Below are 23,996 nucleotides of genomic sequence, written 5' to 3' on the forward strand. Positions count from 1 at the left end.
AAAACCTGCGCCCGCCTTGAGGCCTCACTCGCGTGTAGCTTTCATTATGTGACCACGGCGAGACGGTGCTGGCATGCGGTGTCTCCTCTCAGATGACTGACAACAGCGCTTTTACGCACTCCTCAAAGGGAATTTAAAACACTACAGCCAGGGTATAGCGCGGCGATTTCCCCGGAATTACGTGTCCCTGCGCATAATTAATGTTTCTATGGAGAGGAGCAGGCCCTATGGACAGACCTGTGATGGAAAAGAGCGCGCAAAAAATCAAGATTTTTCACCTTAAATTAGCATTTCACAGCGCCCTAGCGCGAGGACCGCGATTTGGCAGGAGAAAGAAAAACAAAGAAAATATCTATCTCTGGCAAGCATATGCCTTTGTTGATTAAAATCTTAAGTATTTAATCTTTGATTCATCGCCAGATTAGCCACCTCAAATATGTGGTTGTAGCTGCTCTCTGGATCGCAGAAAAAGACCGCCCACTTATAAGCCTCGCTGCAAGTTCATATCCATTGCCAAAACTTCAGCTGTTGCTGTACCTGGATGAAGACCTCTGCTGAAAGCAGACAAATAACATAACACATCCAAAGGCATCGTTGGACATCAATTATAACTTTTAACGCGAGAGACGCCAGTATTTTCATCAGAGCACCGCAATATCCACAATGGATTTTTTCATGCATTATTTGCTACAACCCAGATAAGTACGACTTGTAGTGAAATGGATTGAGTTGGAAGTAGCAGCCACAACAAAACTAGTGTCAAGAAAATGTAAACAGAGGAAACAGAATACTACCAGTTCCCTGTCAGAGCTGCATCGAATATGAGTTTACCTACAGTACACTACAGCCCATACCCCGAAGATCTATTCTTCTGCGAAGGAAGGCAACTGACAGGAGGAAACGGGCGCATTCGCAAAGTCTGACAAAAAAATCACCTTGCATAAGAAGGTAGGCAATTTTTTTAGTTGCCAAACTACTTAAAGTGTGTGTTTACTTCAGCTGCATGAGGCTCGTCATAGGCATTAAAAGAATCGGTTTTGCCTGTACACCGATTGCATGCTCATAAATACATGAACTAACCGGCTGAGTAGCTTACGATCGCTCTGCCGTCTCAGACTTGGTAGACATTAGCGAACAAGATCGAAAGATGGATTTATTTAGCAAGAAGTGTGAGCTTCTTCCGTCATTCTTTACACCTGCTTGGCCAGTTTCTATGGTACACAGCAATACAATATACATGGCAATACCATAAACTATATTCTTGGATTGTGCAGCAATAGCAGAATCGCTAAATTCATTCTGTCTCATTTACGTAAAAGTTATGGAAGAGCTATTATCATACTCTCCCTGTCCAAGGACACATATATTAACAGGTTATTCTTTGAGTTTGTTAGCCTAAACTGCACGTTTTAAACAAGCTCCTTAAAAATGATTAAATAACGTTTTACAGATCAAATTCCCAGGAGTAGCATTCCTCCTACATCACTTTCCTGTAAATGTTTCCTGATCTGTGCGGTGTAAGCAACATGCTGCATGCTTCTCTGTGAAGAGCCGCTGTTGGCCATTTTGAATGTACTTGACGTCAGCCAGCGGGCTCGTTCCAGGTTGGGACATCGGTGGATGAGGAGATGCCTCAGAGTCGTGGGATCAGTGGGGGGCTACTGCAGGTGCCTGGTAAGGGGGCAGAGGCAACGGTGATGGCTGACCCCGGCAGCCCCAGGCGCATGACCTTCGACCTCTTCAACATGGTCACCTCCTTCAAAAATCTGGTGATCTTCTTTGAGCCTGTCAATGTTGCATGGGACCTGATCAAGTACCTCTTGGGGTGAGCTTGGATCGTGAGACAGAATGATGTTTGGCCTTTCTTCTGGTAGCCAAGGCTTTTGTGGCATACCTTTCTCTTTCCTCTCTTTCTCTCTCTCTCTCTCTACACATATATATATACTGTATATACATTGATGAGCCAAAAACATTATGACCACTCACAGGTGAACCGAATAACGTTGACCATCTCCAAACAAGGGCACATATCAAGGTCTGGGTAGATTAGATGGTAAGCAAACAATCAGTTCTCGTAGTCAAGGTGTTGGATGCAGGATAAATGGGCAGGAGTAAAGACTGGAGCGACTTTGACAAGGGCCAAATTGTTATGGCCAGATGACTGGGTCAGAGCATCTCTGAAATGGCAAGGCTTGTGGGGTGCTCCCGGTCAGCAGTGGTGAGTACCTATTGACAGTGGTCTGAGGAGGGACAAACCACAAACCGGCGGCAGGGTGTTGGGTGACCAAGGCTCATCCATGCGCGAGGTTAACGAAGGCTATCCCGTCTGGTCCGAACCAACAGAAGGTCTACTGTGGCACAAGTCACAGAAAATTTTAATGATGGTTACAGGAGGAATGTGTCACAACACACAGTGCATCGCACCCTGCTGCGTATGGGGCTGTGTAGCCGCAGACCGGTCAAGAGTGCGCATGATGACCCCTGTCCACCGTCAAAAATGCCTACAATGGGCACGTAGCATCGGAACTAGACCTTGGAGCAGTGGAAGAAGGTCGCCTGGTCCGATGAGTCCTGTTTTCTTTTAGATCATGTGCATGGCTGTGTATGTGTGCGCCGTTTACCTGGGGAACTGATGGCACCAGGATGCACTGTGGGAAGACAACAAGCCGGTGGACGGAGTTCGATGCTCTGGGCAATGTTCTGCCTGGAAACCCCTGGGTCCGGCCATTCATGTGGACGTCAATTTGACACATGCCACCTACCTAAACATCGTTGCAGATCAGGTACACCCCTTCATGGCAATAGTATTCCGTAATGGCAGTGGCCTCTTTCAACAGGATAATGCACCCCGCCACACTGCACACGTTGTTCTGGAATGGTTTGAGGAACATGATGAAGTGTTCAAGGTGTTACCCTGGCCTCCAAATTCTCCAGATCTCAATCCGATTGAGCATCCGTGGGATGTGCTTGTGCTTGACAAGTCTGATCCACGGTGGCTCCACCTCGCAACTTACAGGACTTGAAGGATCTGCTGCTAATGTTTTGGTGCCAGATACCACAGGACACCTTCAGGGGTCCTGTAGAGTCCATGCCTCGGTGGGTCGCTGCTGTTTTGGCGGCACACAGAGGACCAACAGCATATTAGGCAGGTGGTCATAATGTTTTGGCTCATCGGTGTATATATAATACTTTAATTCAAGCCAGCTTTATTGACATGACCCCATAAGTACTGCAAAAGCATTTCTCACGTAATATGCAAACAAAATGACTATTAACCTCCGTTAACATAGATTTATTATTAAAACAGGAAAAATAATTGATAAAATAAATGAATAAATTGTAGAAAATATTTATTTCCTTTATCTTGAAAATGTAATTTATGTATGTCTTTGTATATTATATACTGTACAATATATGATACATTTCTATGTCTCTCTGTCTCTCATTGCCCCCTCTCTTTCTCTCTCATGTCTAGGTGGAGATCGCCCATTTCTTCACTCCTGTGCTGTGTTCTTCTGAATGTCCTCTTGCTCACTTTGAGTGAAGGTGAGATCTGTTTGCATCTTATGAGTTATGATGTGATTATAGTGAAGCGTAAAGCAGAATGCACACTTTTTAAAAACTACAGTCATAGACGCATGTAAATAGCAGTGATTGCTTGGTATGCTGCCCTGGAAATATTGTCATTAAGATAACACACAACATGGATCATTGTGTCCTGCAGTTGCCTGGCTCCTCCTAAGTCTGCTGTGTGTCTCGGCCCCCGCGACTCTGGGCTACCTTAAGTATTGCTCCAAGAGAGAGGCGAGTGACTTGGCCATTCAGAGGTACAGACACCATGGTGTCAGCAGGCAAGACTTCAGAACAGTCCCCTTGACCCGAGAAGAGGCCATGCTGGAGGTTAAGGCACTGTGAGTACACTGCTAATACCTTCAGATGACCTCCTTACGGTAGTGAAGTGCATATACTTTACCCAGTGTATACACAGGTAAAACCTTAAGAGAATTTTACCATATTGCTGTAGTCCATCTAGCCCAGTGTGTAAACTGGTAAACACGAAAAGGGAAGTCCCTCTCAAAGTGCTGCAGACCAGCCTTGAAAAAAAGAGAAAAGGAGCCAGTATCATTTTGCAGTAATTCCCATTAGCCTGCACATATTTTATCTGGCTGTTTGCGCACGTCAGCAGTGATTTGCCAGACGCTCTCATGTACACCTTGTTCTGTTCTCGTTTGTCGAGCGGAGCAAGATTACAATCAGCATTCAACATTCTGCTTCCTCAAACAGCGAGCGCGGGGAGTTATGTAAGGGTGAACATGACCTTTGTGGGACCCGGAGGAATGATGCCGGACCAGAATGTTTTTCACAGGAGAAGCGCAGACTGTGTGAAAAGGGCTGAGGGCGAGGCCCTGGCGATGACGGTGATGGTGACGGTGACAGTGACAGTGACAGTGACAGCGACGGTGTCGTCCCTGCAGGCTGAGGCAGCTGGAGGAGATGCTATCGCGGGCCTGCCTCTCGGCGGAGTGCGTGCACCGGCTGCTGTACTGGGAGAGCCACGTGGAGTCGCTCCTGTGAGTAACCTATCAGCCGCGGCGGCGGGCGGACGGGAATGTCACCTGGTCACGCCGCCTCCTCATGCTCCCGCTGGGTCGGGTCCGATGGGCTCGATATCTTCATAGCAGTGGGGAGTGGCAGCTATGCGGCTGTGCAGCACAGTTATGCTGCAGCTTTCTGCTCTGCTTGTCCTCATCAGATTGTTCCATCAGTCACCTTAACAAGGGTACAGAAGATGTAACACCTTACCTGACCCCTTACCTGGTTATACAGATTCCTCAAAAGAGGCAGAATTACATAACATGACTTTGTGACATTCAGTCACAGCGTCATGTTATCAGTAGATTGAAGTCCAGTCTCAATCCATCAGTAAATCTGGGTCCAGTCCTCTCTCTCTCTCTCTCTCTCTGTCTCTCTGTAATGCCTTGTTGTGTTGCTGTGTCTTGTGCTGCAGGTTTTACGGCACCCTCTTGACGGCCCTGTGCCTCCTGTATGCTGCACCTGTGTGCCTCTCCCTGGCCGCACTCAACACTGCCTTCTTCCTCTGGAACAGAGAATTCTTCCGAGGTGAGCAGAGACACTGCAGCCTCAGCGAGGGGAGATTCTTTAGGCCAAGAATGCACGATTCAGGGGTGCTGCTCAGTTAGCAACCAAATCACACCCAGAGGGCACGAGTTGCCAGCTAAGGTGGAGCTACACTGCTGAGCTGAAAGGTGACCCCCCTATCTAAATCATTGCCCCTCCCCACCTGTCACTCAGCCTACCCCATTATATTTAACACATGGTTGAAAATGAATCAAGAAAAATAATAATAAAGTATAATTAATTCCTTTGATATATGACAAGAATGGCAGACGCTGCCTTGTTCGGGTCAACACCTTTGTACCCCAGTCCTCAGATCCCAAAACTCCCAGTGTGGGAATGAAAGGACAAGACTGTTGTGTGACAGGGAGTGGAGACACGGGGCATTTGAAGCTCACCAAACAAAAAAGAGCTGCTATTTTGACAAACAAGCATTTGCTCGAGTAGGTGTGCCCATACTCATTGAGATCACATAACCTGAGCTAAAATGCTCGCAAAGGGGATGGAGCAAATACGGTGAAAATCTGCAAAAGTTTCTTTTCCAGGAAGTGCAGAGAAACAGGGGGCCTGATCTGAGATATGTCAGTTAGCTTTGACAATCACCTAAGAGACAGAAAGACAAGGCAAAACTGATATTAAACCTATGCAGAAGCATCAAAATGCATAACATAGAAATCAGTGTTTGTACACACACACATGCATACACACACACACACACACACACATGTGAATACCATTGAGGGATGTAATCCTACATTGCATGTCATTATTACAGCTGCATGTCTTTCTTTTCTGACTCAGCATTCCACAAACGACCATTTTTAAATTCTAATTGAGATTAAAGTGTGATGTATTTCACTTCCAAACATGTGTTTTTTTAGTAAGGCCAGTTAAACAAATTCAGGGTACTCATCTGGTCCTCTCATTAATCAGAGTAACATTTTAGGTGTTGTTAGTATACAGTGTAACACCTCTCATTGTTTCCCCGGTTGGTGACCATTTTCTTGTCCACTAGGGGGCACTATAAGGCTTTCTTTAAAGTTTAAAGAATAAACTTTAAGTTTATTCTTAGGAGTAACACCATCTGCTGGTATCTTATAGTAAATAGATACCTTCATACTAAATGGCTTTATAAGCGTTCCTGTGTTTTTTGGGCTCAGTACCAGTCGAAATAGTTGATCCCTATCTGTCCCCATAAATACATATGAAATGTGTGACCCAGAGGATATAAATCTATTTTCACTGAAGACAAGATGCCTGTAGCTCAGCAGCTAACTTAGACCCATTGACATCAAGGTTCATCATGGCAAAGGAACTGAGGTAGACATAAGGCCAAATAAATGCCTGGCAGACAACACTGTGGAAGAGTCTTGCTTTTTGTCCTCTTCATTTCCAGACAAATGTATATACGTACATGGGATTAATGTGCCCAGTAAATGGAGCTTATTGTATTTATTGCTGTATGAAAAAAATGTATTGGTTAATATATAAATATCAGTCTAATCAATCTCTTTCCTCTAGTTTTATTCTGTGTCTTTTGTGCGATGCTTTAATACTGTACTTTGAAGATCAAAATGTTAAAAATATATTTTCGCATGACATTTCATTCCTCATATTTAATGCTACATTATTGCTAAAAGGGAGTTAAAGCAGCAGGAAAGGCATGGAAACTTTGGGTGTTTGTGTGTGTGAGCGTTTGCGTGTGTGTGCTTGCGTGTGCATGTGTGCATGTGTGTCTGCCGTGTGTTTTGACCGCAGAGTGCCTCTGAAGTGTTTCTGAAGTGTTTCCAAAAGTGCCTTGACTCAAATCTCAGCTCAGACCTCATTTGGGGAGAGAGATCTATCAGACGCAACTGGAGTGGTGCGCGTTGTTGTGTGCAGGGGTCTGCCTCTGAGAGGCGCTCTGATGACACTCGGCACGCACGGTCACATTAATCCTCAGACCGCGTCAGAGCTCAGCCCTGGCTCTCACCCTCTGTCTTTCGCTGCGGTATCTCCAACACCAAACCTGGCACCTACCGCTCTGATTTCCTCCTCTTTGGAGCCAGCTTGGAGTCCGCTCTGTCCCAAGCGACCGATCGTAAAAGTCGACAATAAAAACGGCCGAGAGAGAAAGCAAAGGAAATGGAACTGGCCGGCGGCGTTTTTTATATTTTATTTTTTGAGAGCAAAAAAATGCTCCTTTAACAAAAAAAAAACAATATAAAAGGAATTCTGTGGTCGGAAAAGGGCAGTAACGGTCGCGGAGTCTTTGTAGTCAACCGCGTTTCTGGTTGTATCCTCTCTTGCACGTGTTGGATGGAGGTTTTTGACCTTCTACCAACACCCCCCCCCCCCCCCATTCCTCTGGTTCAGGGGATAATTAGATTAGTGGTTTAGGGGCGCGCGTCTCTCCACCGGGGCGGTCTGGAATTGGGGCTGAGGTAGGGGCCGGGCCCCTGAACGTTTGAGCAGGTGGGAGTGAGGCTCCGTTGGTAAAGCCATCACTCTCGGTTATCTGTGATCGCCCGGGCCGTCCGCCGGCCTAATTCGATAGCCAGCTCTTCCTGCCCACCCTTCGCTGTGAGGGGGGAAAGCGTCTGTCAGGGGGGTGATTGACATTCCGGGCTGTGGACGTGTTCCCTTGTATGCACCGCGTGTCTGCTCTCTATACTGTACGTCTGAGGATGGGGCTTTGACGGGCTTCATGAGTTATGGGCCTGTGAGTTATGGGTTTGCTGAGAGGGGCTGCGTTATTGATGGGTGCCTGGGATACATTCGCTCGAAGCTGTCCTGTGAGTTTACCGTTTTTTAAATGATCTTGACTTGAGAAATGGGAGATGAAGACAGTCACCTATAAAACTTAAACTGCAAAATCTGCGTTATTTGTAACCTGTGTGTCTGTGTTATAATTATAACAATTTTGTGTTCCAGTCAAGATGGAGTAAGAGTGAGATTAATTTTAGAAAAACAGGGATGTTTTGCAAAATGGGATGGCTGTGCCAGAGGAGGTTCCGCAGTGATGTTCCCGGAGCTGCGGGCACTGAGCCTTTCCCCTGGTGACCTCAGCGTCACTCTTTGTCCTGTCTGTCCCATCTGTCCCTCTCTCTCTGTCCTCCCCTCAGTGGTCCTGGAGTTCAGAGACATGGTCCCTTGGGGCCGGCTCAAGCCTGTGTCAGGGACGCCCCAGAAACCACAGAAGAACACCGCTTCGGCCAGGAACCCCTCTGTCACTGAGTATGAGGTGAGTGCGGGAACAATCCTGTGTGATGTGATGTAGGCGGGGTCTCTTCTACCTGTCACGCAGCAACGACAACGATGGCGATGTAGGCCTTTGTGTCCTTTTTGTATTCCTGACAGTTAGGGACCACTGACATACACAGTTGTCTTTTCAATCCTCAAAACGGAGACAAAAGAGTTGACAATGAAGTATTTTAGGGGATATATTTCAAGTCCCCTTAAGGTCTGGTAATTCAGGCCCAAAAGATCCTCATTTTCTAAACCCGAAGGATTCATTCTTTCTTGACTCTTGAAATCTGTTTGATTCTGTAATTTCATGAGTTGCATTTCATGGAAATTATATTTAAAGGGAAATAGAAATGGAAATATATATTTTTATTTTACTTACGTATAATGATGTATAGGATATACTACACTGAAATATAATGTGGTAAGGGTGTTTACTACAGACATGAAATAGAAACATTAATGAATCTTTCAAAACTGAACAGTAGCTAAACTGTCATTGAAATGAAAATGGTATGAAATGGAAATGTACTGACACAGTTGCTAAAACAGTCACTAAACTAAAGTCGCTTTAGAATTGATGTACACTTTTTACTGCTCTTACTGTTTTTTACTGCTCAGCTTACAAAAAAACAAAAACTGGTCCTCAAAGATAACACACGAGAGAGATGCTTCTGTCTCAGAGCATTTCCTGTTCGGGACACATGAGGCAGGAAGTGGATAGGTGTGCTTGGCTGAGGCATGGGTGCTGCGCTGGTTTACTAACCGCCTGGAGCCTCTGCTCTCATACAGTTCTCCTCCACGCAACTCACCTTACTCCCAGCTGTCCACACCAAAACATCAGCTGACAGGGAGAGATAAAAGGGGGGGGGGGGGGGGTGTACAACCAATAGGTTTTAGGTTGGAATCCCAGGTGGGATGCTGTTGTCTGACTGGTGAGCAAGGCACTTATGCTGAATGGCTTTGATAAATAAATCTGTAAATGGAAGGCAAATAAGGTAAACAGTTCTGATAAATGGATAAGTCGTGAAATGCAATTAGCGGTCTGGGCCTGTTTGCCCCCGGATCTGAGCGTAGCATGACTGCGTTCCCTCTTGAAGGCGTGGCCCTTCTCCCTTTACTTGTGGGCTAAGCCCAGACTTTGAAACTATCTCAGTGGTCTAGGTCAGAGGCCTCATTAACACCGCATTTACCAAGGCCTTTGACAGTAATGACGGTGTGTTACGAAGAGGGATGTGGTGAGACTGAGGCAGCCAGCCTCTGGCCACCTGGGGCCTCGACGCAGGGAAATTTTATCGCTCTGCTGAAGTCCTTAACGGCGCGAGACCGGGGAACAGGGTGTCCACACCATGAACAAGGCGATTAATCATTTCTGGGAGCAGGGCAGCGAGCAGCTAGGTCCTTAAAACCGTGCAGTCTACTGCACGTCCCGCGGTATGTTCTCCTTATGTACCAGTCAAACCAGGCCGTCTGAGGCTCGTCCAAATGAGGTTCAGGCCCCAAGGCCTCACCCGCGGGGTAAAATGCTCTAACAAGCGTTGCCGATTTTTTGGCGCTGGGGATTTACCAGACTTAAGCCCTTAGAAAGCAAGACCCCGGGTGCTAATTGCCCCAATAAGCCCCCCGCGCTTGGAAGCCCAACGGTCTTCAAACGGAACATTTGCGGCCGCTTAGCTGACGTGAGGCCTGAGGCACGCGCTCGCTCGCTGCGGACGGGACCTGATTCCGGGGGGCTGCGTGCCGTTCCCTGATCTGCTTGGAAGAGGCAAACGTTGTTTACTACCTCCAGCAAATCCCCCAGCGGGGGATCAAAGGGGACGCAGCTGGAACGGCTTAAAAGTGTTCCTCGCATTAAAGGAGTCACATTAAGATGTGTTATATCGTAGCAACAGAAAAACAGATTTGGCCATCTATCAGCTTGCTTTCATGTAGAACTGATCTGTCAAAAGGTCAGTGCAATGTTAGTATTCTGGACTATTCAGCTGCTTAGTTCTCTCATTATTCTTCAATGTGCAACGCCTCAACCAAACCTAACTGACACCAGTGTAAGCTAAAGCCAGCTCAGCTATGGATTTGGTATTATCTTTGGTATGATTTTACCAGAGCCCTGATTTTCGATGGCGCTTAGTCCAGTGAGGTTCCGTGAAAGCACTTTAATGGCTTTTTATTCATTATATTTGAAAGCGTTTTCTAGTTTGGCCCGTTTCCCGTCAAACTGACGTCAGGCAAAACAAACGAAGCTAGCTGCAGGGCTAGAAGCTTTGTTAGATGCCACACTGTGCCCGTTTGTGCAATCATCCATGGCGGTCGCCAGTTCTTTCAAAAACAAGAACCAAACGAGAAACAAACATCAGCGGCCACAAATGCCGCAGCCGGTCACTCCGCACCTGTGTGCACGCCCCGCTCTGTAATAAGCAGACTGACCATCGGCCAAACAGGGCAAACGCCCTGGGTTGCGTAAGTATCCCTTACACCGAGCATAACTTCCACCCCACAGTGGGAAATCTGATCTCAATTGGCCAGGCCCGGCAAACGGCGGTTATTATTCGGCCCGCAGTGTGGCGAAAAAGAGCGCGAGGCTCCAAGCAAGCGACCAGGCACCCATCTGCTTCAGTCCCACACGATGTACGGAGCTGTCCGCAGGTCGACATTTTTCACAGATTTCCTCCGCTGTTTTTTTTTTTTTTAAATCCCTCCCCAATCGTTACGTGTCTCTTCAACATCCAGCAGTAAATCTTCATAGAATTTCCTCCTAGATCTGTGTTTGAATTGGCACCGTTTAGTCATATATAAGCCAGTAATTTATAGGTCCCAGCGCACTGCATGAAAAAGATGTCTCCTTTTTTTGGAAGGTTTTTGTTAATTGGGCCAAAATCAGCGCTTTGCTCCCAGTGATGTAGTGGCACATGTTCCCACAACATTTTTTGTTGGAATATGTGATGCAGTAACTCGGCATTTTGTAATTGTGCCTGTTGCTTCTAATATTCATTAAGTGGCAACCAGTTAAAACACACCTTTGATTATACCTGTAATTACTGAATTAAAGGATGGGGGATCTTGTATTATATACATCTTACCCTTTGTGTGAGGATGTCCAGGTGTGTTGTTGGGGCCAGGTGTAGTTGGGTTTGTGGCAAGGTCTTTGAGGGACACGGTGTGTTTTTTTTACATTAAGTGTTTTTTTGCATTTACATCTACATTTTTGACATCCACCAGGCTCACTGAAAGCTGAACTTACGAACTTCAATTAATGAGCTGAAAAAACATTCAGACACTCAATCATTCATACTTTCCAGCATAAAGGCTAGTTTTGGGCAGATTCACAAGGAGAGGCCAGTTCATCCACAAAACAAAGAGTGCTTCTGGTGAGACCCTAGTGACTGCAGTTGAGGACCCAGGGCACCAAGGTATGCAGATGTGTGCAGCTGTTTGACCAGTGGGGGCAGATATGAGCAGATGTATAGGCAAATAGGTTTGTAGGCAGAGAGCCTTAATCTCGCCAAAAACAACATTGGCCCATGCAGTGTTCAGGGACCATGAGAACCCCAGAGACAGACAGGAACAGGCAGACACTGACACTTCTGTCTGTACTATCAATTTGTGGAGAGCCCTCGCTGATCTGAGAGCTCTGATCAGAGCTTAGCTAATAATATTACATAACTGCTGACTTGCTGATCACAGATCTGGGATCAGGAGGTAACAGACCGGCGAGAGTTGTCTGGGTCACAGGCTTGGATTGAGGGAGGGGATCCCTGTGGTGTAATGAGTGCTAATTTACTGCCTTGTTTGTGCGCAGGGTCTGTCCTGGAGAGGCCTCGAGGGGCCTGTCGAAGTGGATCCGGATGATGAGTTTAAAGATGCCATTGAGGTAAAGGCCCCTCCCTCTGTCTCTCCACTGCTTTAGAAACACATTCAGGTACCGAACGCAAATTAAACCAATTAATTAATGAATGCTAATTAGCCTCACTGTGTTATCTGTAACAGACAGGAGCAAATGGACCTTGAACAGTAGCCTGTGATTATGGAGAACAGTAATTAACATGGATTTTGACGACCACACTCAATGACACACGCGTACACACATTTGTGCCTATATTGTGATATGACATGAGCTTTCAGATAGCTCTCAGACAAGAGGACTTTGGTGATGTGAGCGCTGTGCTTTGGTGGTGTGAGCTCTGTGCTTTGGGCAGGTGTGAGCTCTGTGCCTTGGTGGTGGCTGGTGTTTGCTTTGGGTGAGAGTGCTCTTGCAGGCCCAGGTGCTGACAACTCATGTGTGTATTTCATGTCCAGCTGAGGATCCCTGTCCCCAGCCAACTGTCTCCTCAATCAAGGGGAGACACAAGGGCCAGAGCTAACACTCCTCTGATTCACTCTCACACACACATACGCACACACACACAGAGTGAACATACTGACACATGTGGTAAACACAGGCCCAGTCACAAATGCACATACACATACACATATCACATACTTTCATGCACACACACACACACACACACACACATAGAGCAAATATGCAGATATAGCACATATACATAGAATGTAAGTCTGCTTGTGTTCTTTGTAGTTAATACCACTTCGAAGGAGTTGATTTTGAAAAATCTCCCGCACTCAATCTTCCATTCTTCAGCCACAGCAACTGGAGCTTTAGAGCGCAGTATCAAAGTGTGGTCATTGCTTCATCAACAGCATGACACCACTAAACAATGATTCCCCATTTCATGTTCATCACAGAGAAAAGGCTAATTTTCTACAGATGAGCCTCAGCCAGACAACAGAATAATAAGTTAAAACTCCATGTTATATGCAGGAACACCCCTCACAAAAGTCAGCCAGTCCACCCTGTTCCCCCTCCCACTGTCAAGGCACACAGTCCACTGAAGATGCCATCAGTTATGTGTGATACTGTGTAGTTTGTCCCTTCACATGAACTGACCTGCTTACAAGACTCCCAGACAGCAGTCAAACATGTAGCAACGGCGTTCAGCATATATCACTGGGGCAGTAGTGTGCTGCTAGTAGTAGCAGATAGTGTGTGTATGAAAGATGAATTTGAGTCGCAGCCGATGTAAATGCATTTCTCCGACTCTGATAGACAGAGTCATCTCAGCGAAGGAGTACAAACTTACATGTGGCCAGCTCCTTCGGGATGGATTTAGTTACAGTATCATAATCAAATCCTTGCCGTTTGGCTTGCTGGACAGAGGATGCTTTGGAACTAGCGCGCAAACGAAGAGTGCGTTCTTTGTTTATTTGTTTTAAGCAATGCGACCCTGGCTCCCGCGGTTTTGTTGAGAGGTGGAATGAGAGAGAGGACTTCTCTGGCCGAGGCGTGGAATTAAAAATCGTGTGTAGCAGCCTCCACGTCTCAGCAGTGGCGGACACTGCCGACCCTGGCCGTCCTCCCTGCAGCATTCTGGGAGACCAAAATGATGAACGACGACCAGCCGATCCGGGCCTTGGTTGATTAAAAGTCGTATCCTTTTACGACAAAGAAAGGGAACGGCATCGCGGGGACTTTGCGTGGTTTTGAATTTCCGGGAATAAAAAAAAGGCTCCCAGCATGCGCTCCTAAATTTTTCACCATGTGGAACGTTTTTCAGCTTCGGAGTGCGCATGCTCCCGGGAATAAAAGATAGAGATGAAGACCTTTAAAGATGACACTGTAAGTGGACCACCACATGGCCCTTACACCGGCCGACGGGCTATACAGCCTCTGTTAGCGTTTGATTTACGTTGTTTTTTGTTTTTGAAGCACACTCCTTCAGGACCTCCCTCTCGCGCTGCGGGTAAGTAGCCCTCCCCTATGCGGGGAAGGCAACAGGGCCTGGAAAGGCCGAGAGACGATGAATTTTTTAGGCGCTCCTTCCAAAGATTACAGCTTGCAGAAACTGCCCCTCCGAGAGCGCATTAAGATACCTTTCCCCTTTCGTGGTGAACGCGGGTCTGAATGGAGAGGAGAGGGGGCCAAGGAATGTTGGATAGCCTCAGTGCACATTCGGTGTCCAAGGCTATGCCGGGCTGGAAGTGAGAGAGAGAGAGAGAGAAAGAGAAACAGCAGACGTGTGCAGAAGAGAAGTTCTGGGCTGGAAAAAAACTAAACGCTGTCCAGAGGAAGAATGAACATCAGTGTTACCTTCTCCTTGCAGTCATTGCTCCTTTTTTACCTCCACCTCATTGAAACAGACTATTCAGACTTTCTTCATGAATATATTATCAACAGCATGCGCTTCCTTTACGGTTCTCAGATAAATGGCGAATTCTTTCCAGTGTTGCAGGACACAATCAACCACAGCGTGGAAAGACTTTTGTGTGGTGGTGTTACAGAAAGATGTTTGTATGGTAACATGAGAAGTGCTTCTGGGAAAAAGTATGAAAAAGATACATGAATGTTAGAGCAGGACATTTGTGTGGTGATTTAAAACTCATCTGTCTCAGTGTCTAACTAGACAGTGACAGGCATCGGGGACAAAGGACCTGGCACTGTTCCATCTCCTCTGAGCAGATTGTTTTCCACCAGAGGGACAGTTAAATATTTCAGAACTTCTGCATGTCATACGTTTGCACTCAGAAGCAGTTTTTTGCATTGCTGATTAGCCTCAGGACTAGGCCGGCCTTAGACACCTACACCAGTGTAGGCCCCCTGGTGGTGGCATAGTGTACACGCAACTCTGTGTTGTAGTGTGTGTGGTTCCTCCTGACAAATCCTTTCAGCGAGGACTGATTTATTTATTTGTGTCTAAGGTGATGCATCTGTGTCTGGCAGGTAATGGCTTAACCAGGCTCCGCTGGGGCAGGCTGGGCCTGTCTCTGAGGTAAGCCTGGGTGCTGCTGGCCTGTGAGTTATAGTGTCTCCTGTTTACGTAGGGTTGGCCCACCGTCTGGCTACAAGAGCTACCCTGGTGACTTGTTTACTCTTCACTTAGGATAGGGAACGGGGTCATGCCCAGACTAATGTGCCGCCTTTTATGCAGGAGCCAATCACAGTGTATGCATTGGGTGTACGGTCGTGACTGCATCATCACAAGACTGGGCCTTGTGTACTGTCTTTATCCTGTCTCATGATAACTGAGGTCTTACAGCATGTCTGCCCCAGAGAGCCCCCTCCCCAGGTCCACATTTTCCATAGCTCTGTGCAACTGCTGTGTGTTTCTGTTCACATTTAAGTTTGCTTCAATCTCTATGCAACCATGCTTGTTAACGTAACCCTCTGTGTGTTAGCACAGATTACACAAAAAAGAGGAATTAAACATTTTATGGTAGTAAAGGTTTTCTCCTTCTACACTCATACTTTCCTAATACCTGCCATTTTCATTTATTTTTGCATCACAATTGCAATGGTTATTTAATACAATGGAGAACGATGTATGGGAAACACATGGAGCATTTAGACAGGAACATGAAACAGAACTCTGAAATGTTATTTGGTCTGCAGTAGTGTGTGTGTGTCTGTGTATGTGTGTGTAAAACACTGCTGTGGGGAGGCATTCTGCAGTCCAGTACCGTCAGTGAATGTGACCCCATTATGCCCTCTTTCTCTCTCTCGCAGGACGACGATGAGGATGAGTCCGCGGTGGCCCTCCAGCTGGACCCATTCTCCGGCGCCGTCCCACTGGAAAAGAGTACAGACAGCCGCCACAAAGGGTCCAAGCTGACCACCAAATTCCGCAAGCGCTACCCAAGCAACAGCGGCGGTGCGTACGGTGCTGTGAAACCTGTGTTTGTCCACGGCGACTTCTGCATAATGACCTGCTGATTACCTTTCAGTCACCAGTCAACATGGCACTAGAACCATTTACCAGTTATCTAATAGGTATACATTTAATACATTATTAGTACATTAATACTAATGTAAGGTACTAACAGCATCGAAGATAATACATTGTGCATTTTTAAAATTTAAAAATTTCAGTAAATATGTGAAAGTGAATCATAAGAATTGGTCACATGCTAATTAAATTTCCATATCCGGCTCAGTCCCTTCGTCATGTTGCCTTTTCGAGCACAAGCTCTCACTGGCCATCTGTTAGGCCCTGTGCTCGCCTCTAAGCCATTTGGACTGTCTGAATAGAGCTTTTACAGGTCCCCCCTGCCCAGCGTTTCGGCCAAACGTCTGCTTGACCTGTTGTAAAACGCGCCGCATGAATGGACTTCACGGCTGTTTGCGAATACTGCTCAGCGTCGAGCGTCACTAGGCAAATCCCGCCAAAGTTACCCCCATTCCTGCCGGGGTTGCCGGGGGACTGCAGGCCCATGGAGCATGTCCTGATTTCATTCTTAAACTACAAACAGCCAAACTGAGTGCCCAGAGAGGAAGTGGGTGAGCCTTTCCCTCTCGGTCTCTCGCTCTACCTCTATCGATATTGTTTTCCCTCTCTCTCTTTCTTTCTTACTCTCTTGTCATCTCTTTCTTCCCTCTCACTCTTTCATTTACCATTCCTCCCTTTCCCTCTTGCTTCCTTCTCTCTCTCTTTCCTACCCTCTCTCCCTCTCTCTCTCTGTCAACCTCTCTCCCTCTCTCTCTGTCATCCTCTCTCCCTCTCTCTCTCCCTCTCTCTCTGTCATCCTCTCTCCCTCTCTCTCTCCATCTCTCTCTGTCGTCCTCTCTCACTCTCTCTCTCCCTCTCTTTCTGTCATCCTCTCTCCCTCTCTCTCTCCCTCTCTCTGTCATCCTCTCTCCCTCTCTCTCCCTCTCTCTCTCTGTAGTGCTCTCTCCCTCTCTCTCTCCCTCTCTTTCTGTCATCCTCTCTCCCTCTCTCTCTCCATCTCTCTCTGTCGTCCTCTCTCACTCTCTCGATCTCTCTCTCTGTCATCCTCTCTCCCTCTCTCTCCCTCTCTCTCTCTGTAGTGCTCTCTCCCTCTCTCTCTCCCTCTCTTTCTGTCATCCTCTCTCCCTCTCTCTCTCCATCTCTCTCTGTCGTCCTCTCTCACTCTCTCGCTCTCTCTCTCTCTGTCTCTCGCTGAACAGTGGCCAGGCTTGCTGTGGCAGCCCTTCTCGGGGTCGGATACTTAAGCCTCTCGCTTCTCAGTGGTGCGTGAACAAGGACCGCGGCAGCCGAGGGAACGGACAGATCGCAGCCTCACTTGGCTCCGCGTTACGGCTCCCGTTACGGTCCCCGCCGCCAGCAGCTCGGTGACACTGCAAACGGCAGGTTGTGTGCGGGTCGGGGGTGAAGGCTGAGGACAGACGTTACAGTCCTCTAACACAGAAGAGCCTTGTCCACAAAGGGAGACCTAGAATGGCCCTCTGAAAAACAAACCTGACAAGTGGGTTTGGTTGGACGGACCACTTTTTGATCAAACACCCTTATAAAGGTCATTTGGTGTGGTTGCTACGTCCAACCAAACACTTCTCTGGGTTGAAGTTCCCAGTCCTTAATGACTTTTTACATGTTGCTTTTCATCTGATTATATATATGCTATATGAGACTGATAAACTCAAGCATTGATAGCTTCTCTGCAATCCTCTGTTGCTTTGAAACCCATGTGGCAGTAATGTCTGTTGTTGGCTCTTGGAAAATATCCTCATGCACAGCTGCCCTTTAGACCTGACTCTCCAAAGATGGCAATGAGTGCAGACCTGTAAATCATACTCTCCAGAGCCCAAAGGCAGACTTCATTTCAGACTGACGTCAAAAGACCACTCCAGCACGGGTCAGGGGGCCCTGTTCTGGAGATAGGGTTGAGATAAGATGCCGAAAACAGATACGGAGGCTGTTAGAAAAGAGGTTGTATTTTTGCTGTGGCGGCTCTTCACAGATAACAATTAATGCAGTCACACTCATCCTCTCACTGTGAGTCGGGCCTGAATCATGGCCCCAGAGAGGGTGATGTTTAGCTTTGTTTTACAATGTGTAGTGGAGTGCCTTGGCCAGCAGAGGTCAGTGTTGCACAGGGCACCGTGGGCACATAGGGTTGGTACAGCACACCCAAGACCCGAAGCATTAATGAGATTGTCTCTGCCCATCATTCCATTCAGCATGGCAGCTGGTACCGAATCTGGAAAAGGTGAGTCGTCCAGCTGCCGATTGTCTTCCCCAATGGGGTCAGGAGAAGTTTCGTGATCAAATCCCTCCCTTACAGGTGAAGTCAATCAGCAGGTAGAGCAAGGCTCACGCACCGCCAGAGGAATGGAGTGTTTACAGTGTGGGTTCTGTCAGCGGTGCTTTAAGCTGAGCAGGAATCTTTCCAAGCCCTTCCAGGCATCAGTCTCCCCCTACGATAGGCAGAGCATGATTCTGTGGCCAGCGCAGCTTCAAAGCGAGGAGTCAGCGCCGTGGCAGATAAAGGCAGCCTCTGGACGTGCGATGTTACAAAGCCATGCTGCTCTTTTTTTTTTATAAACTCAATACATCCATATGAGGGAAATTCTCATAGTGGGAGGAATGTAATCTGAGAGCTGCTGGGAGATTGTTTTAAATTTAGACGCGGACGCGGGCGTGTGAAAGTGTCACCCGCCGCTCAGCCGACGGCGGGTCCGTTTCACCGAGCGCCGTGATCTGCCCCGGGGGTGGGGGGGGGACCGAACACAAGGCCACGCCTGACACTCAATAGCACTCGATAGCTGTCTTCTGAGAGGCGCACAGGAAAGCCTGGCGTGTGATCAGTGCGGCTCGAAACCCTCTCAGACTCGAAAGTGACCAAAATCTGAGGGGCCAAGTAACGCGGTGTGATTGGTGGTTTTGGGAATGCGGCACGACAATTAAAAAAAGCAGCTCTTTTATTACACCCGGTCGTGTGAAAAGTTCTCCCCCGTCACATGCCGGGGGAAAGTCCCTTCCCGGTTCTGCCAGCGCCTTTCTGTGATCCGACTGTGGTGTGGTCCCCAGTCAAGCGGATTTAATAAAATCCAAACGCCACAGAAGTTTCTGTCCGGTGAAAGCCCCTGGAATCTGTACTGCAGAGAAGTGGGGGGGGGGGGGGGGGCATGCTTGCCATTAGCTCTTGACAAAATTCCAGGAAGCCAAAGGGTTAAGCACACAGGCGTCCGTGACCTCTCGGTAGTCATTAGTCCAGCGTAACCGCTGTGAAATCTCTGCGGCTTTAGCTTGCTGGAGCGAAATGAAGCGTGGCTTCGCCAGTGGCTGGGCTGGGGCCTAGGTGCTGATGGGGGGGGGGGGGGGGGGCGGTGCCTCACGGCTCTCTGTAACCTCACCGCAGAGAGCCGGGTGCTGCAGGGGAAACACACACGCTAACACATGCTAACGCTCATGCTAACTGCAAACCACAAGCTACATTCCAAGGCACCTGCACCATGTCTGCTGGGAAATGAATTCCAGTGAAAGGGTTCAAATGCAGTGACAAGCTACTCCTGTGTAGTGCCTTTCATCCTCTCATTGGATGATGTATTTTAGAGCTAGGGGGGTAACCCAGCTTGACCACTACAGGTTCCAGTATGTGTGGTGTGATCAGATTGAGCTTTGTGTTTCTGGGATGCCACAGACTCTCTATGATTGCATACCCTGCAGGTTGTTGTCATGACTGTTCCTTCCATTGTTCTTGTCCTAAACCAGTATCTGAAATGTAATCTGAAAAAGAAGCCAAATAGTTGTTGGGGCAGCATGTTCAGGAATGCAGTTTTACAGTAATTCTAGCAATTCACTTTAGGATTCAACCACATTTCTCCTGTGGCTTACCAGTGTCCACCCTCAGGTTAAAGTAACGATTAAACAGCAGTATCTCTCTGTTGCGCCTACCAAGACATTGTTTTCACAGTGTTGTCCAGTGAAGCAGCCAATAGGATGTTGTGATGGCAGCCATTTTCTGCCAGGTCTGATCAGATGTTGTGCCATGGGATCTTCGGTGACCACAGGACCTTGGTGTAAGGCATCATCGGAGAGAGGATGATGCCTACACGCAATGTCCAATCACCCCACTAAGAAGCTGCTTTTTTGTATGGTCCACAGGGAAGACTGCCCCCTACTGGTTCAATATCCATGTATATATATATTTTTACCAGAGAGGTCCTCCATCCAAGTACTAACCAAGCCCAGCTCCATTTCATTTAGAGAAAGGATAAAAAAGGGCAGTGTGGCTTCTGGCTTGGTTGGATATACCTACCATTTCTGATTCTGTGTTGCACCTTCTTTTGCCTAGAACGTTCAATTAAAAGTGTTTCCCTGGGGGTTCACTTTTCAAATACCCAGCATCCCCTTTTTCCAGAAAACTTGAACAATAATTCAAGCCCCTGCTTAGGCGTACATTTTAAATAATAACCACAGAATAAATCTCTGATTATTTTGCAGCCCAATGTTGCCTTAAAAGGCAAGCGAGATTGCAGTGATTCACAGCTCATTTGTTGTAATGAAGTCAGTGACTGCAGTGAGGATGCATGTCACTGGCTTACATCATGACAGCTGAATCGCTACACCATGGCACCCCAAGCGCCGTGCGCTGATTCTCAGGGAACGAGTCCGAACTGGCTGCGGCCCTCCCAGTTCTTCTTTTTTTGAGCTTTTTTATTTTTCCTAGACGTGACCTGGCGTTGACCCTGTGTTTCTCATCTTGTCTGATATTAAAAAGTTTAATGATCGCTGGGAGACGCACAAAGAGGATTAAAATTCCTCAGTTTCCCTGAATGGGTCTGCGCCATAACCCGCCCCCCCTGTCCCCCCATCCTTCTCTCCCTCCTGCATCCCCTCTCTCCCTCCCTCTCTCTCTGCCTCTCTCTCTCCCTCTCCATGTATTCACGGGCCTTTCAGAAAGCCCGGGGGCGACCACATGTGGACCACCATTGAGAATGTAACCCTTCGTATGCAGGGTGCTCTACCGTCTGCTAGGCCCTTGCAACAGAACTGTGCTCGCTAGTGGCTCTTAAATACCATTGGTCAGCACACAGTCTGAATGCAATTGGCGGTCCAACCGATCCCGCCAACGAGATCCAATTGGAAGCCCTGAAACATGGCGCAGAAATTCAGCCTGGCACAGAGGCTCCCAGCGTGTGCCATGCCACTGATTCCTGGCCTGTTTAGCTGATTTGTTTGTTTTTGGCTGGTTGTTTCTGAGAGCATGACTCCTTGTGTGGTGGCACCTTGCTGTGAGTGTCTCAGTAGCTCTGCTAGTGCGGGTCACTTTTCACAGGACTTACTGTTCCTACTGTATAGGGGTTGGTAGGGTGATTACCAGGTAAAGGCCCAAGCACTGGTATCATAGGGACACATGGTCCACATTCCTAGCAGTCTACACCTCCAGTGCTGCTCTGTCAGCAGAAAGACCTGAAGGGGTGTTCCCCCACAGCCGCTCAACCCGCTAGTGTCAGAGCCAGAGTTCAGAGGGGATTCTGGGTACTCCCTAGCCAGCTGCAAGCCCATGAAAACTTCATACCTGTGGTGCAGCTGTTTGAGTGAAAGCTGAAGAGTTCCTCATCACCTAAGAGGACACACACATACGCACACAGAGAAACAAACACAATATGTGGGAATATAGAGACTCACACTCACAGTTACACACACATATATAGTCACGCACACATAGATTATGTAAGGATGTAGAGATACACACTCACAGTTGCACTCACATGTACAGTCACACACACAGACTGATTAAGATCAGGTACAGAGATACACTCTCAGAGTTTCAGACACACACGCACGTGCGCACACACACACACACAGACAAACACCCCTCAACAGCTCTAACACCACAGCCACGCTTCGTGTTGTGTCAGATCCAAAGCAATGAATGCATCTGTTGTGCCTGTTTGGCTAAGATTTTTTAATAAACATTTGACTCGCTACCAAGTAATTAAATGAGGCGGTGTCGAGCGTGCCGTCATGGAGACCAGAAGGGGATAAGAGCTGAGCGCGCTGAGATTTGGCACGCCGGGGGCTTGAGGCGCAGTAGGCTTGCTCGCAAGCAGAGCTCAGGCTTGTGTCAAGGCCAGAGTAATGGGGCCCGCCACGCACTTTATTTTGCAAGCCGTCACCCGTCTTCACACGGCAACAGAGGCTGTCATCGGCTGATTTTTTTTCCACGCGCAATCGATGGCGGCCTTGTTCTGAATGACACGGGACCAGGCGACCCATCGAGGCGAGAGCTCGGGGGAGAGGCGACGCCCAGCAGGAGGCTCGGGGCCCCCGATCGATGTCTCCGACTGATTAGCTGCCCGCCACGCTCGTCTGAGCAATGCACACACGCAACACGTGCATGCGAACGCAACACGTGCTTGCGAACACACACACGCACACGGCAAACCCGCGGCCTTGAGAGACGGGCCTATCGGACGCCTTATCTCCTCACACATTGCTGGAGAGATAGACTACGCTCGAAGGCTGAACCCCCCTGACAGGAAACCAATAAAGCTGTCATTGTGGTGAATAAGTCAGTTATTTCACTGCCTGCCGCACCCAATCCCCCCCCAAACTCCGCCAGTGCTGCTTGTCCATCACTCCATGGTGCTGACAGAATGTGGCTCCCCTAATGAGTGTTTGGCCTGAACACACGTAGCCATTACTCAACGCTGCTTTCGATAAACGACCTCGTGGCCGCCCCTGCGAAGCCAGAGCAGTAAAGTAATTAGGTCCTGTAGGATGTGTTTGCAGATGATAAGCCCCGACCCTCATTCTGTGGGACCGTGGCCCTGCTCCGGGTCCCCTGGAGGGAGGGGGGTGGCGTGGGGTCTGGGAGGCGCGGGCTGGAGTCAACACGGGGAGCCTTGCAGTAATCCCCAAAATCCCGGCCTCCCAGCATCCTCCCAGATGTTGGTCTAGAGTCTGCAATAACAGTGGTGACCAGAGTCATGGCATTCGCACAAACCTCTGGCTTTGGGAAACAGAGCAGCACAGAGGCAAAACGTGATACCATGTTTGCGTGTGTGCGTGTGTGTGTGTGTGTGTGTGTGTGCACGTGCGTGTGTGTCTGTGTGTGTTTATGTTTACGCACATGTATGTGTGTGTGCGCGTGTGTGTGTGTGGTGTGTGTGTGTGTGTGTGTACTTGTGTGCATGTACGCGTGTGTGTGTGTGCATGTATATGTGTGTTTGTGTGTCTGTGTGTGTGTGTTCCTGTAAGTAACCATTTGTGTGTCATTGAGTGAGTGTGTGTATGGGTGTATGTAAGAGAGTGTTTGCGTGTGTATGTCTTATTGTGATTGTGTGTGTTCATGTCTATGAGTAACCATGTGCATGTCACTGAGTGAAAGAGTGTGTGCGTATGGGTGTATGTGAGTGAGTATTTTCATGTGTGCGTGTGATCTTGCATACGTGCATTGGTATGTCTGTGTGTATGTGTGCACCTAATCCATAATTCATAGTTTAATATGGATAAATTGTTCTAAGGCCAATGCTACCCTTGTGTATTGCTGCTCCACAAAGGTAGTCTGGCAGTGCTTGTTGGCTGTGTATCAGTACAGCCCTGAGGCATAGTTTTTCCTATTAGCTGCCATTTTATGCTATGTCAGAACAGTTGTAATCACTAATAAGGGGATATAAACAATGTTATGTAATATACCATGTTAAATCTGTAGGGAAAATGCACACCGTAGCTAAATAGTCTGTAATCTGCAATTCCAAACAATTGCCTTAAAGTGATTAAAACGTGATGGAGGAGACGCGGTTTATGCAGATTAAATACGCAGTATAACTCGCACAGGCTGTATCAGGGTGCTAAGAGATGCTGTATGTGAACCCTCTA

At 47.8% G+C, this 23,996-nt stretch overlaps 1 protein-coding gene across 1 annotated transcript in view; it reads left to right on the forward strand.

Moving 5' to 3' along the window:
• Nucleotides 1-532: 532 nt before the first annotated feature.
• LOC118790166 (protrudin-like) overlaps nt 533-23,996 on the forward strand; it is a 29,238-nt gene continuing 5,774 nt past the window's right edge. Inside the window, exons 1-9 of the mRNA XM_036547025.1 lie at nt 533-948; nt 1,605-1,825; nt 3,476-3,546; nt 3,725-3,911; nt 4,476-4,571; nt 5,009-5,121; nt 8,241-8,359; nt 12,158-12,229; nt 15,917-16,061. Of these exons, the coding sequence (XP_036402918.1) occupies nt 1,629-1,825; nt 3,476-3,546; nt 3,725-3,911; nt 4,476-4,571; nt 5,009-5,121; nt 8,241-8,359; nt 12,158-12,229; nt 15,917-16,061 (1,000 nt within the window). The 5' untranslated portion in view covers nt 533-948; nt 1,605-1,628. The remainder of the gene's footprint in view (nt 949-1,604; nt 1,826-3,475; nt 3,547-3,724; nt 3,912-4,475; nt 4,572-5,008; nt 5,122-8,240; nt 8,360-12,157; nt 12,230-15,916; nt 16,062-23,996) is intronic.

Source organism: Megalops cyprinoides, chromosome 15 (assembly GCF_013368585.1).
Source record: "Megalops cyprinoides isolate fMegCyp1 chromosome 15, fMegCyp1.pri, whole genome shotgun sequence".
Taxonomy (NCBI): domain Eukaryota; kingdom Metazoa; phylum Chordata; class Actinopteri; order Elopiformes; family Megalopidae; genus Megalops; species Megalops cyprinoides.